The sequence below is a fragment of the Oryx dammah genome, unplaced genomic scaffold (genome assembly GCF_014754425.2).
Source record: "Oryx dammah isolate SB20612 unplaced genomic scaffold, SCBI_Odam_1.1 HiC_scaffold_26, whole genome shotgun sequence".
Classification (NCBI taxonomy): domain Eukaryota; kingdom Metazoa; phylum Chordata; class Mammalia; order Artiodactyla; family Bovidae; genus Oryx; species Oryx dammah.
This window is the reverse complement of record NW_024070210.1, coordinates 20,479,053-20,493,070: the sequence shown is the minus strand read 5'-3', so window position 1 is coordinate 20,493,070 and position 14,018 is coordinate 20,479,053. Positions and strand designations below refer to the sequence as shown.

At 48.1% G+C, this 14,018-nt stretch overlaps 1 protein-coding gene across 1 annotated transcript; it reads right to left on the bottom strand.

The window, feature by feature from the left end:
- Positions 1-7,164: 7,164 nt before the first annotated feature.
- Positions 7,165-12,148, bottom strand: LOC120853611. The gene is given in 7 exon segments (XM_040227577.1): positions 7,165-7,196; positions 7,522-7,734; positions 7,737-8,204; positions 8,207-9,189; positions 9,706-9,709; positions 10,719-10,744; positions 10,978-12,148. Coding segments are annotated over 7 exon segments (2,769 nt in total). The 5' UTR covers positions 12,021-12,148.
- Positions 12,149-14,018: the final 1,870 nt, after the last annotated feature.

Here is a 14,018-nt window from a genome sequence, read left to right as displayed (position 1 = left end):
AAAGCCAATAAGGCTGTCAACTGGGCCAGGCAGAGGGCAGACATCTGCCCAAATGCAAATTCCCCCCATCCCCACCAGTGGCAACTAGTGGGGCAGGAGCTTTTATACACAGAATGAGGGCGAGAGGGCTCATGCAGAAACAGCAGTCGTCTCTGATAGTCATCTTGAAATTGGTCATCAGTGGTCTGACCAGCATCATCTTGATTGTTTTAGGTACAGTTAATCATCAGTTCCAGGGTCTGTTTGTTTCCATTTCTTTGAGGCCAATTCTCAAAATTGTAGCCACTCATGTCATGAGTACAGTCTGGTCTTCATGTAGTTAACTTCTTCCACCTAGAGGTTTAGTATTTATCAGACAGCTCACAGGATATGGCTCAGAATATCATCTAGAGCCCTTGAGAAAGAACTGAAGTCCTTGACTACGCTTAATAACTACATTTTTATTATTTGGTCTCCTTTGACTGTTTTCCTTTGTTTTCACATTTCTTACTTCTCTGATTAAATTTATTCTTTGTCTAAAGTTTTCCATGGACAAAAGACAGACACAGGACATGGTGGGGAGTTGGGCAAGGACCAGGAGGTCCTGCTCTGTTACAATGTGAGTTGGAACAAAATCTCAGCCTCATCCCAGTTTATGCACCAGAAGGCTTTCAGCTGAGCAATTTGTCTTGGGCAAAATCCATCACACTGTAGAGATTCCCTTTGGGAACTGCATTCAGATTGGAGGAGGCAGATTGTCCCTTTATGATAACCTGTCCCAGGCCCTACTGTGGCTGCTGCACAGCGGCCCCGCCCACCCTGCAAACTCAGAGGCTGTGCCCGCTCTCAGCCCTGCCAGCCTGGGGCCAGGCTGAACCACTTCGCATAGCCTCCAGCTCAGAGAATCCCTGGTCCAGAGAATCACTCCAGGCATAGGGGATCGGCTGAGGATGTCTGTTTGGGCCCGAGGAGAGCACAGAGGGCGTCTGAGGTCTGGACTCAATCCAACAGCCATTTCCGCCCCTGACCAGGAACTTGCAGGCTCCGTCCACCCTCTCGTGTCAGGGCTGGCAGTCTGCGTTTATTCCTCACCTCTTGGCGTTTAGATTCCCTTCCTCCACTTCTGAACCTCCAACACATCATAAGTGGAATTTCCTATGGTTAAATGGGACAGTTTTACTCACTCAGACCTGAAGTTAGATGTGGGAGAACAGAAACCTCTGGGGGCTTTGCCTGAGCTTGGGGAGTTTGGGGGGGGGTTGTTTTTAAATATTTATTTGGCTGCACCTGGTCTTACTTGGGCAAGTGGAACCTTTAGTTGCAGCACATGGGATCTAGTGCCCTGACCAGGGATCAAACTTGGGTCCCCTGCTTTGGGAACACGGAGTCTTAGCCACTGGACAATCACGGAAGTCCCTGAGCTTAGGTTTTGATGTAAGCAACCTGGTGTCCTTCCTTCCTCTCCCTCTTGCCTTCCTACCTTCTTCCTGCCTCTCCTCCCTTCTGTTTAAAGAGAAGGGCAGAACCACAGAATGCAGTTTGAGCAAGCTCCAAGGATCTCCCTATCCCACCCGAGGCCACCTGCTTCTGGGTGAGCTGGGTTTGGAACGCTTTGCACCCTCCAGTTGTCTTTGGTGTTGGGCATGGCTGGCTGTGACTGTTCGGCCCCTAAGTTTAGCCACTGGTTGTAAATATATGCCCTAGTGCCTATTAATAACACACAGGCAGCACACTTGTCCCCTGTCACTCCAGCTGCTCCAACGGTGATCCCCTCTCTGCCCCGCCCTCCTCCCACAGCCCCACGTGTGCAGGCCGAGCCATCTGTGCAGCTCGTGAGCTACAGCTGGGTCTGCAGATGCCATCTGCCCCCTCCCTCACGTGCCTTGCCCTCTGCCCTGTGTTATTCTGTTCTGAGGCTGTGGCACCAGGTCACTAAGAAGGGTAGGTGAGAAGGAAAGGAAAGAGGAAAAGAAAATAATAGCAAGTGATTCTGATAAACCCTCCAGCCCTTAACTTTCTTCACCAGGGTTCCTCCCAGTCATTCGCGATGAAAATAATGGTCCTGGTTCTCAGAGATTCTAAGACCGGTGGTTTGATTAAGGAGCCTTTCCACTGGGTAGGCTTGCTTCAGCTTCCCAGGTGGCACACTAGTGGTAAAGAACCTGCCTGCCAATGCAGAAGATGTAAGAGACGGGTTCGATCCCTGGGTCGGGAAGATCCCCTGGAAGAGGAAATGGCAACCCACTCCAATGTTCTTGCCTGGAGAATCCCCATGGACAGAGGAGACTGGCCGGCTACAGCCCATGGGGTCACAACGAATCGGACATGACTGAGCAGCTTAGCACAGTACAGGCTTGCTTCACTGAAGCCACTAACAGCCCCGGAAGTTTGTCCTCTTGTTGCTCAAGCCTTCAGCCCTCTCATTCGGTTTGCTTCTTGCCTGACTCAGTTTCTCTCCTGTTTTATAACCTGTTGCCAAGGAAGGACTTGAAGTTTCAAGTGTGAATAAATAATACCTCAAATATTACCTGAAATGGGATTTGAAACTTAAAATGGACACAAGAAGAAGAGCATCTCGATAGAGAACAAGAGCTCTGGGAGAGTCGGTTCTGGTTCTACATGCCTGGTGACCAACTGGGGTGACTCTCACCTATATTCAGCTCATCAGTAAAGCGGGGACACCAATCCATTCCTACCTTGGAGCAGAGGATGGCACCAGATTGTCCTCAAGATCTCTTTTAGCTCTGAAGAAACGGAGCTGAACAGAAGAATGAATGCCACCAGCAAGCTGGAGAAAAGGTATCTTAAGAGCCTGTGATTTCAAAGAGTCTTCTGGTTGGGACCTCTGAAATCCGATAGTCAGGTGTGACCTAAGCAGCATAAATACTGTGGCACGGACAGTCGTGACGTCATCTGCAGGCCCGTTTATAATTCCATCGCCTCGATGTCATCCTCCACCTTCGAGCATAGCTTCCTCTGCTGAGTGGATGGCTGCCTGTCCTTGAAGACTGAGCTCCCAAGTTCCACACTCTGCGAACCCTCTCCTGACCATCCTAAAGACACACAGAGGCCTCTGGGTCACACAGACTGACCCACACTTAAGAGTCCTCATCACTTTGCATTGCCATCGGCTCCCCTCCCGCCCCTTGACCGTCAGATCTCTGAAGAAAGAGACATGGCCTTCTCCATCTTTGCCTGGCACAATCCCTGTTTGTTCTACTTTGAACACAGAGAGATAATAGTGTTATCTCTACTGCCATGAAGGGCTCTCCCCCTGCATTTTCTCATTTTGCCCTCCCAGATCCCTGGGAGGATGGACACAGAGTGGTGATGTGACTTGCCCAGGTCATTTGATAAATTGCAGAACTGGAAGATTTCACCCAGTTTGGGGACCATCAACTCCACCTCAGAGGTGTTCCTGAAAGCCTCTTGTCATGTAGGAGAAAGCTTCTTCCAAAGGTAGCGTCCCCCTCAGGCCCTTGCTCCCCTCTCTCCTATCAAGTTCAAATGTCAGGCCTGCTAAGGCAGCTGAAAGTTCTAATAACCCACCTTCTTTTCATGTTTGTCTACCTTCTCTGGCAAAGACCTTACTTGAAGAACAGACATTGATCTCCCAGAGGCCATCAGACTTCAGGCCTCTAATGGCAGAGCCTGGGCCCTCCACCTTAAGGTATGATCTTTCTGAGTTGCTGGAGACCCCCGTCTCTCAGATGGCAACACAATGTAAACCACGATATAATGGAGGGCTTTTGAGGGCTTATCTGTAATTGCTAAGAATCACCCACTGGGTTTCCCTCATGGCTTAGCTGGTAAAGAATCCACCTGCAATGCGGGAGACCTGGGTTCGATCCCTGGGTTGGGAAGATGCCCTGGAAAAAGGAAAGGCTACCCCCTCCAGTGTTCTGGCCTAGAGAATTCCATGGACTGTATAGTCCATGGGGTCGCAAAGAGTCAGACACAAATGAGCAAATTTGACTTTCATTTATCCACTGGGTAGAGAGGAATATTCGACATTCATCATCACAATTCATCAGGTTGTCTGCCTTCCAGCTGTGTTTCTCATAGCAAGACATTCAGTGCTCTGGACCTCAGTCTTCTTATCTGTGAAAATAGGAATTTGACTTAATGAATATAAATTAGACACCACCACATACAGAGCCCAGAGCTAAGTAGTGAGATAAAGGAGATATGGAAGAAAGCTCTTAATACCTAATTTGCCAACCTCAAGCAGTTGGGCCAAGAATCAAATGAAGTCATGAAAATCAAGTATTCTTTTTTTAGAATTAAAAAAATTTTTGATTGGAATATACTTGATTTGGGCTTCCCAGGTGGCACTAGTAGTAAAGAACCCTCCTGCCAGTGCAGGAGACATAAGAAACTCAAGTTTGATCCCTGGGTCAGGAAGATCCCCTGGAAGAAGGCATGGCAACCCACTCCAGTATTCCTGCTTAGAGAATCCCATGAACAGAGGAGCCTGGTGGTGTCCATAGGGTCGCACAGAGTCGGACACGACTGAAGTGACTTGGCACACATGCACGCATATTTCATTTACAACATTGTATTAGTTTCAGGTGTACTCAAGTATTCTTGAAGCCCTCCAAATGTAAGCAAATATGTTATTTGGCTTCTGTAGGAGACACCAATTGTGTTGTCTGCTCAGATCCACATCGTAATGGTGACCCCTCTCCAAGTGCCATTTTGGCCATTTTGGTTGATTGAGCAAGAGGCAGATCCCTGGCCCAAACTGGGTCACATAGGGTCCCTGTTGTAGGTTTGGAATGGGGACCCAGGCAGTTCAGGCTCAGTCACCCTGGGGTCTTGACTAGAGGAGATACAAATCCCAGAGGCACAGGCAGCTGTTTTCTGGCAAGGTGGACTGAAAATTAAAGAATCCCAAACTGCCACATTTGAATGGAAAAAAAATGGATCAGATTCAGAAAGGAGGCAAGGCAAGAGGCATTGGCTCCCTGGCATCTAGGTCTTGGTTCAATTCTGTCCCTGGCTGCCAGAAATAGTGTCCTAGCAAGGACCATCGCTGGTTAAAGACAGTTCTGATGGCTATCAGTGACTTGCCGCTAAAAGATTTGTCATTAAGCAGTTTCTAAACAAATTCAACACAGGCTAATGTAAGACAGAAATACTTCACTAGCCCATGTAAGAGTTCATTCGTTCATTCAGTTAGTCAATGAATATTATTGAATGCAGCTATTTACAAGGCTCATAAACCAAGAAAAGTTGACTGCACCGGCTATGATTTAAACCAGCCACTAGGTGTCAGCCTTCAGGCCTGCCAGCTCTCAGCGATCCTGAAATTCCCCAGTTGTGCCCTTGGGAGCTCTTGAGTGGCAGAAGTGTAGCTGTCACTTGCATTTATTCCTGAGATGCTCTGGAGCCTTGGACAGTATGACATTTGTCTGCCCATCACCCCTCTCCTTCTGGTAGCAGCCACTAAACCCCCCACTCTTACCCCTCACCAACACACACACCTTTGGGAGCTGCCCTACCCAAATCCATGCTCTTCTGTTGAAGCTGTTCATCCTCTGGTTATGGAGTGAACACAGGACCTTAGTGAGCAATCAGAATCTCTTCCTGGGGAATATGAATTTTGAGTTAAGACCAATACCTAGAGTCATCTCACAGCAACATCCCATAAAACAGATCCGCAAGGGCCCTGCTGCAACCAAGGTAGCCTACTCCCTGAACTCAGCTGTTCCTTTGAAGCTATAGCCACTCCAATATCCATCATTCAAAAAATAAATATCTTCTGAACTGAACTAGACAATCAGTTACTTGTAATCTAAGAGTCCTGACCCATCTCCTTTTCAGATCAAAGCTCATAGATAAGTGAAGGAAAGAGAAGGAAAGTAGAAGGAAGAAGGAAGTTGCCTCAGGCCCCTACCCCAGCTTACAGCCCCAGTCTCGATCCTATTTTTAAGACCATTTAATGAACCTACATTTATCATGAGTTTGTTTTTTTTGTTTGTTTATGGAAATCTACACAAGTCATTTGGCTGAAGGCTAGAGCTTATTTCAGGAAAGAAAGTCTGTCTTTTCCCCAATGCCCCTGTTAGTTCCTCCTGCACCTGTTCTGTCTTCTGTTAAGCTACCTACTGCTCGTTCCTAGAGCAAAAAGAGCTGGGACCCAGATTCCAAAGTAGGGTGTGTTAAGCACCGAGTCCGTATCTCCGTACCGACCGAGAGAACAAGTCCACCACAGTAATGCAAAGGCAGGAAGGGAGTTTTATTTCTAGCGCGCTAGGGCCCAAATCTCATCCCACACAGTGGAATCCGACAAGAGCCCCGAACAAAGGAGTATGGCTGCTTATATACAGGCAGTTCTTTGTCTCAATTACAGGGGTAGCTGGCATTACATGATTGGCCAGGCGGGATGAGCGCATATCCTGTCTCTTTTGGTTGGTGTGTATGGGGAGTTTTTCTAATTTGGTCAAGGGATGCTGTTAGGAAGACATGACTTAGGTTCTGTGCCGAATATACCTTGCTGAGCCTGTCATGGCCGGAGTTTGACCCCTAACATTCCCCCCTGTCCTTAGATCATATAGAGGAATCTTCCTCTTGATTTTGAGACACAGTTTGATATTGTTGCCGAAGCACAAACAGCTGCACTGTGTTTATATGTTTTTTACAAAGGCTATAAGTCTATTAATAATACATGGACCAAAAGTTAGCATCACTAAAAGCATTAGCAGGGGCCCCAGCAACTTGGAGATCAGAGTAGTCAACTAAAGGGACTGCTGAAACCAGGACTCGAACAACCCTTGCTGGGCCTCGCGTTCTCGTTTACGTCGGGTTAGTCCCTCTCTCACCTTGGCCATAGACTCTCTGACTATTTTTGTGTATTTCCCAGCGCCGAGGCCCATCATTAGTAGTAATGCAATCCCATGATTTACAAAAATAATCTTGTGTTTTCCCACAAGTCTTCTAGTTAGTTTTTTAGTGGCCTGGGCATGCCCAGAACCCTTGCATCTGGAGAAAACCCCTAGCCCAAGGCACAGTTACTACTGGTCTAAGATCAAAGTACAAGTCTGGCCACCATGTATTTGGTAGATGTATTGCAGTGGTTGAGTTGAGCATCTCACGTGTTAGTCCATTTTGCAGCTTCCAGGTGATCCTGACGGGTTGATGCGGGCTCACAACGGCAGCCTCAGAGCAGAGCAGCATGGTCATTTACAGGACGGTCCGGACGACTTGTCGTGGTCCTGTTGGTGGCGGAGCCTCAGCTTGAGGGGGTTGGACGGGTGTAGAGAGGCTTTCCAGTTTTTCTGGCGTCTTCTTGTTCTGCTGGGGTGGCTTGACGTACGTGGTTGCAATGCACCCAAGGCCCGATACCATCGACCTTTAGGGCAGCTGGGGTGGTAAGAAGAACAACATAAGGACCCTTCCATCTAGGTTTTAGTGCCTTGGTGTGGCGCCTTCTGACCCATACTTAATCTCCTGGGCCAATATCATGGGAGGGGATAATCCCTTTATTTTGACCTATGTTTATTTCTCGAAGCAATTTCCAAACACGAGAATGCACCTTACCTAAGGCCATTAAGTCCTCTTGGAATTGCCTCAACGTGGGGGGTGGTAGTTTCTTTTCTTTTAAGATTGGACAGACAGGGGGAGGTCTCCCATATAGAATTTCAAATGGGGTTAGATTAAGTAGATAAGGAGTATTACGCGCACGGAAGAGAGCGAAGGGAAGGAGGGTCACCCAGTCCCCGCCAGTCTCTATAGCCAATTTGGTTAAAGTTTTTTTAGGGTCCGATTCATTCTTTTAACTTGCCCTGAGCTCTGTGGACTGTATTCACAATGTAACTTCCATTTCGTCTCCAGAGCTAGAGCAAGGCTCTGAACTATTTGACTCACGAAAGCAGGTCCATTATCAGAGCCAATGGTCACTGGCAGACCAAACCTGGGAACTATTTCTTCTAAAATCTTTTTCGCCACTATCATTGTGGTTTCTCCCTTTGTAGGAAAAGCTTCTACCCACCCCGAGAAGGTATCTACCAAAACTAACAAGTACCGGTAACCATATTTGCCTGGCCTTACCTCGGTGAAATCTATCTCCCAGTGTTGCCCTGGTCCTTCTCCCCGATACCTCAGTCCTGTGTGTTGTCCTTTTCCTGGTTTCATCTGTTGGCATGCCTTACAAGCATGCATTATATCTCTTACAGCTGTTTGGTGCCGGGGGAATCGCAGTCGCGCAGTTTGAAGGAGCTTCAGAGTCTTTTCTCTCCCAGATGAGTAGTGAAGTGTAAATGTTCACATAGTTGCCATCCCAAATGGGTGGGGAGTATCAAGTAGCCGTCTAAGTCTCGGTACCATCTATCTTCACCTTTTTGAAGGTTGGTGTTTTCCTGGATCCAGGCAAGGTCAGAAGATGAATACTCGAGGGACGGGGGCAAGGTTCCCATATCTGGAGGGGGAAGTCCTATCGCCAGCACAGGGGTGATGTAGTCTTCATCAGCTGCCTTTCGAGCTGCCAGGTCGGCAGCGCGATTTCCTCGTGCTGTAGGGTTTTTACCCTTCTGGTGTCCAGGTACGTGAACTATTGACATAGCCCGAGGCATCTGCATAGCCTCCAAAAGTCTACGGATTTCAGGCAAATTTTTAATTTCTTTTCCTTCAACAGTTAAAAACCCCCGTTCCCAATATATAGGGCCCTGGATGTGCACCGTGCCAAAGGCATAGCGACTGTCAGTGTAAATGGTTATTCTCTTTCCTTTGGCCCTCTCTAGTGCTTGAATTAAGGCAATTAATTCTGCCTTTTGTGCGGAGGTGCCTGGGGGAAGGGCCTCAGCCCCTACGGTCTGTCCAGAGTCATTTACTATTGTGGTTCCCGCCCGTCTCTGTCCATCTTTTATATAACTGCTCCCATCTGTAAACCATATTAGTTCATTGTTGTCCAGTGGCATATCCGTTAAGTCCTTTCGTATTGCTGTTACCCCGGCCAGTATTTCATCACAATTGTGGAGGGGGCCATCCCCCTCTGGATTGGGCAAAAGAGTAGCCGGATTTAAAGAACAAGGCGTTTGGAAATGTATCCGTGGGGTGTCGAGCAGCAAGGCCTGATAGTGTGTCAATCGGGCATTAGAAATCCATTTACCTGGGGGCTGTTTTAGAATTATCTCTATGGCATGAGGAGTGTAGACCAAGAGTTTCTGTCCATAAGTCAGTTTATCAGCATCGTGGACCAAGAGGGCGGTGGCCACGATAATACGGAGACAAGGTGGCCACCCTGTTGCCACTGGGTCCAGCCTCTTGGAGAGGTAAGCTATAGGCCGCTTCCATGGTCCCCATTTCTGTGTTAGTACCCCTTTTCCTATACCTCGTTTTTTCATCTATAAATAGTTGAAAAGGCTTAGATGGGTCAGGGAGGGCAAGGGCAGGAGCTTCCAGCAAGGCTCGCCTTAGCTCCTGGAAGGCCTTTTTCATTGGCTCAGTCCATTTTTAGTCTTTATTTTCTTTTGTCCCTTCATATAAGGGCCTTGCCTTTTCTGCAGACCCCAAGATCCATAACCGGCAATACCCCATAGTTCCTAGGAACTCTCTCACTTGTCTAGGGTTAGCTGGCTCAGGGATCTGGAGAATGGTTTCTTTTATGGCCTGTGTTAGCCATCTTTGGCCCTGTTTTATTTTGTAACCGAGGTATGTGACCTCTTGTTTGGCGATTTGGGCCTTCTTGGCACTGGCCCTGTAACCCAAAGTCCCCAAGGTCTGAAGAAGATCACCTGTTGCCTCTTGGCAGCTCGTTTCTGTAGTTGCTGCCAGCATGAGGTCATCGACATACTGCAGTAAAACAATAGTAGGGTGCTCAACCCGATACTCACGGTGGTCTTCATCCAGGGCCTCATTGAACAGCGTGGGCGAATTTTTGAAACCCTGTGGTAAGCGAGTCCATGTCAGTTGTATGGGGGTCTGGCCCACCGTCTTCTTGCCATTCGAAGGCAAAGATCTCTTGGCTTGTGGGGGCGAGGGGCAAACTGAAAAAGGCATCTTTCAAGTCTAAGACAGTATACCAGACATAGTTTGGAGGTAAGCTGCTTAGTAGTGTGTAAGGGTTGGGGACCGTGGGATGAATATCATTCACCCGTTTGTTGACTTCATGGAGATCCTGAACTGGTCTGAAATCAGTTCCCCCAGGCTTTTTCACGGGCAACAGGGGAGTGTTCCATGGGGACTGGCACCTTTTTAGGATCCCTGCTTTCATGAGGCGCTGTATATGAGGTGTAATTCCTTGTCTAGCCTCTTGACTCATGGGATATTGTCTTACCCTCACCGGAAAAGCATTGGCCTTTAGCTCGACGATGATAGGAGGCCGCTGTTTGGCTAGTCTCATCCCTGCCATTTCTGCCCAGGCCTGAGGGTATTTCTGAACCCATAATTGTACATCAGGGCTTATTGTTGTTGGGGCCTCCGGCAGATAGAGTCTGTATTCATCATTTAATGCCAGAGACAGAACTTGAAGAGGATGTCTGGTCCCATCCAGGACTGACACCTGTCCATGGTCGAAATGAATTTGGGCATTTACCTTAGACAACAAGTCTCTTCCTAGCAAGGGTGCCGGACATTCAGGTATCACCAGGAAAGAGTGGGTCACCTGGTGGGCCCCCAAGTTTACATGCCGTTTTGTGGTCCATCCATATCGTTTAGTCCTGGTTGCTCCCTGCACCCAACTGCTTTTCTTAGACATGGGTCCATCCTTTTGGTTTAGAACTGAGTACTGGGCTCCTGTGTCCACCATGAAGCCAACCGGTTTCCCCTCCACATTTATGGTTACCCAGGACTCGGGGAGGGGTGCGAGCTTTGACCCCCCCTAGTCGCTATCCTCTCCCGCATGGAGGATATGACTTTCTGGAGAAGAGGTCTCGTTCTTGGAGGTCCTGGGCCTCTCTTTTAGATTTTTCTTGGGGCATTTATCTTTCCAATGTCTAAACTCTTTACAAAGTGCACATTGGTTCCTTTCAAGTTTACGCCTTACTGTTTTTTCTTCAATTTTTGAGTCCATCTTTTTCTCTTCTAATGCGGTCCTCTCTTTCTTCCGGGGTCTCTCTATGATTAAAAACTCTCTTTGCTGCCCTCACTAGATCCTGCAGGGATTGCTCATTTAACCTCTCTACCTTTTGTAGCTTTTTTCTAATATCGGGGGCTGCCTGATTTACAAATGCTAACATAACAGCTGCTCATGACTCATCTGCTTGTGGGTCCATAGGGGTATATTGTCTAAAAGCCTCCATCAGTCTTTCAAGGAAAGCTGCTGGGCTCTCATTTGGCTCCTGCCTTACCAAATTTATTTTTGACAAATTTGTTGGCTTCCTGGCAGCCGCTCTAAGGCCGGCCATAAGAGTCTTGCGGTACACCCGGAGACGCTCCCTACCTTCAGCGCGTTCGAAGTCCCAGCCGGGTCGCACCAAAGGGAACCCCTCTTCAATAAGGTTAGGCTATATCGTAGGCCTCCCATCCACCCCAGGTACATTCTTCCGAGCTTCTGACAGAATCCGTTCGCGTTTCTCTGTAGTAAAAAGCACCTGTAACAATTGCTGACAATCATCCCAAGTGGGATTGTGAGTGAAAAGAATAGACTCTAAAAGATCAATAAGTCCCTGCGGTCTTTCAGAAAATGGAGGAGTCTGGGTCTTCCAGTTATAAAGATCACTAGTGGAGAAGGGCCAATATTGATATGTCCGTTCTCCGTCCTCCCTGGCTGGCCCCGCCCGAACCGGAAATGCCCGAACAGTGGAGGAGGGAACTTCCGGGTCTTCTTCCTCCGCCAAGTTGGCTATTCCCCTCGTCTTTCCCCGAGTTCCCCTGGCGGGGCCTCCTTCTTGGAGAGGAGCTGAAGGCTTGGTTCCCCTCTGGGTTTCTCCCGATGAAACCTGTGGAACCTGTGGAAGCAAGGGTGGATGTGGATCCGCATAAGGGGGTGGGGACAATTCAGTCTCCAGGTCTATCAGATTAGGATACAGAGAAGATTCCTGAAACACTGGTTTCGGCTGCTTTTCGTCCTTCTTTTCTTTTTTCTCTTCGGAAGCTTGCATGACTAGCACCTGTGGGCCTGGCAAGGTTACAGTTGGGGAGGAGGGACGGGGAGGTTTGGGAGGAGCAAGGACAAAGGGTTTAAGCCATCCCGGTGGGTTTTTCACTAGATCCTGCTAGACCAGAATATAGGGAGCTTGGTCTGGGTGCCCGGCAGGACCGGGAGTGAGCACCTTCTCTTTGACCGCTCGAATAGTAGGCAGGCTGAAGGTGCCTTCTTGTGGCTAGCCGACATCAAAAGCAGGCCACTCGGCAGAACAAAAAGTTACTAACTTGCTTTTCTTCACCAGCAATAATAGATTTTGTACTCTAGACTTGAAATCAGAGAAGTGGTCAGTTATCAGAGACAACGGTGTAGGAGTAGACTGCCCCATGGCCACAAGGAACACAAATAACAATGAGACTCACAAGGCTCACAAGGATAGTGCCGGCACACACACAGAGACACGGATGATACACAAACAAATTCCAGTTCTCAACAATCCTCCCTACACTGTTAGAAACCTCTTTTCCATTTTTTAAGTGTCTTACCGTCAGGACGTCCTCAGTGCCTGCTGCCTTCCCGGTACATTACCGGGGACCCGGCCTCATGCTGGACTTGCCTCTGCCAGCTGCCTTCCCGGTACGTTACCGGGGACCCAGCCTCACGCTGGACTTATCCAGTAACCAGAGCCAGCTGCCTCCCCGGCACGATACCGGGCCTCGGCCTTACGCTGAACTCAATCCAAAATTAACACCGGTGTTCAGAGCTCATATCTCCTGACGAGGTTACTCCCTTCTACCAGGAGAGTTATTCTCCCCGGTCGGATGGAAATCCCGGACAAGCCCCCAAATGTTAAGCACCGAGCCCGTATCTCCGTACCGACCAAGAGAACAAGTCCACCACAGTAATGCAAAGGCAGGAAGGGAGTTTTATTTCTAGCGCGCTAGGGCCCAAGTCTCATCCCACACAGTGGAATCCGACAAGAGCCCCGAACAAAGGAGTATGGCTGCTTATATACAGGCAGTTCTTTGTCTCAATTACAGGGGTAGCTGGCATTACATGATTGGCCAGGCGGGATGAGCGCATATCCTGTCTCTTTTGGTTGGTGTGTATGGGGAGTTTTTCTAATTTGGTCAAGGGATGCTGTTAGGAAGACATGACTTAGGTCCTGTGCCGAATATACCTTGCTGAGCCTGTCATGGCCGGAGTTTGACCTCTAACAGGTGTCAGTGACGCTTAGAGAAACAGGCATGTGATTTTTATCATAAATTGGTTTGCTATAATCTTTACAGTCAACCCAGATCCTTTATGAAAATGCATTTCTTTTCTTACAAAGGTTTCCTTCCAAAGTAAGACTCATAGAATCTGCCCAAATAAACCATTAATCCCACCCCCTCATTTTACAAATGAGGAGACTAAGGTGTAGAGCAAATAGGTGGCACGCTCAGTAGCACAGTGCTAACCAACAGCAGATCCAGGACCAGAACGCAGGTCTTCTTACCACTAGGTCAGAGTTCTTTCCACTATTTCATGCCTCTTCCCACACTACAACTCACTTTCTTTAAAGATAAGAATTTCCTTAACCTGTATATACATAAATGTTCCATCAGGCAGTAAACATGTGACAAAGAAACTGGATACAGAAACCCTAAAATACTCGCTTCCACTACTATCCAAGATCTATGCATTATGTAAATTGTCACTAAGGATATAGAATATCCAAGTCGCACAATTTAATGCACATTCAACTCTTAACTAAACATAATGTAAACAAAGTTACCTGGTACTCAGCTGTTTATTGTTTACTCCCCAAAGTGACTGGTGGGCTTCCCTGATAGCTCAGTTGATAAAGAATCTGCGTATAATGCAGGAGACCCCAGTTCGATTGCTGGGTTAGGAAGGTCCACTGGAGAAGGGATATACTACCCATTCCAGTATTCTGGGGCTTCCCTGGTGGCTCAGCTGGTAAAGAATCCAGCTACAATGCGGGAAACCTGGATTTGATCCCTGGGTTGGG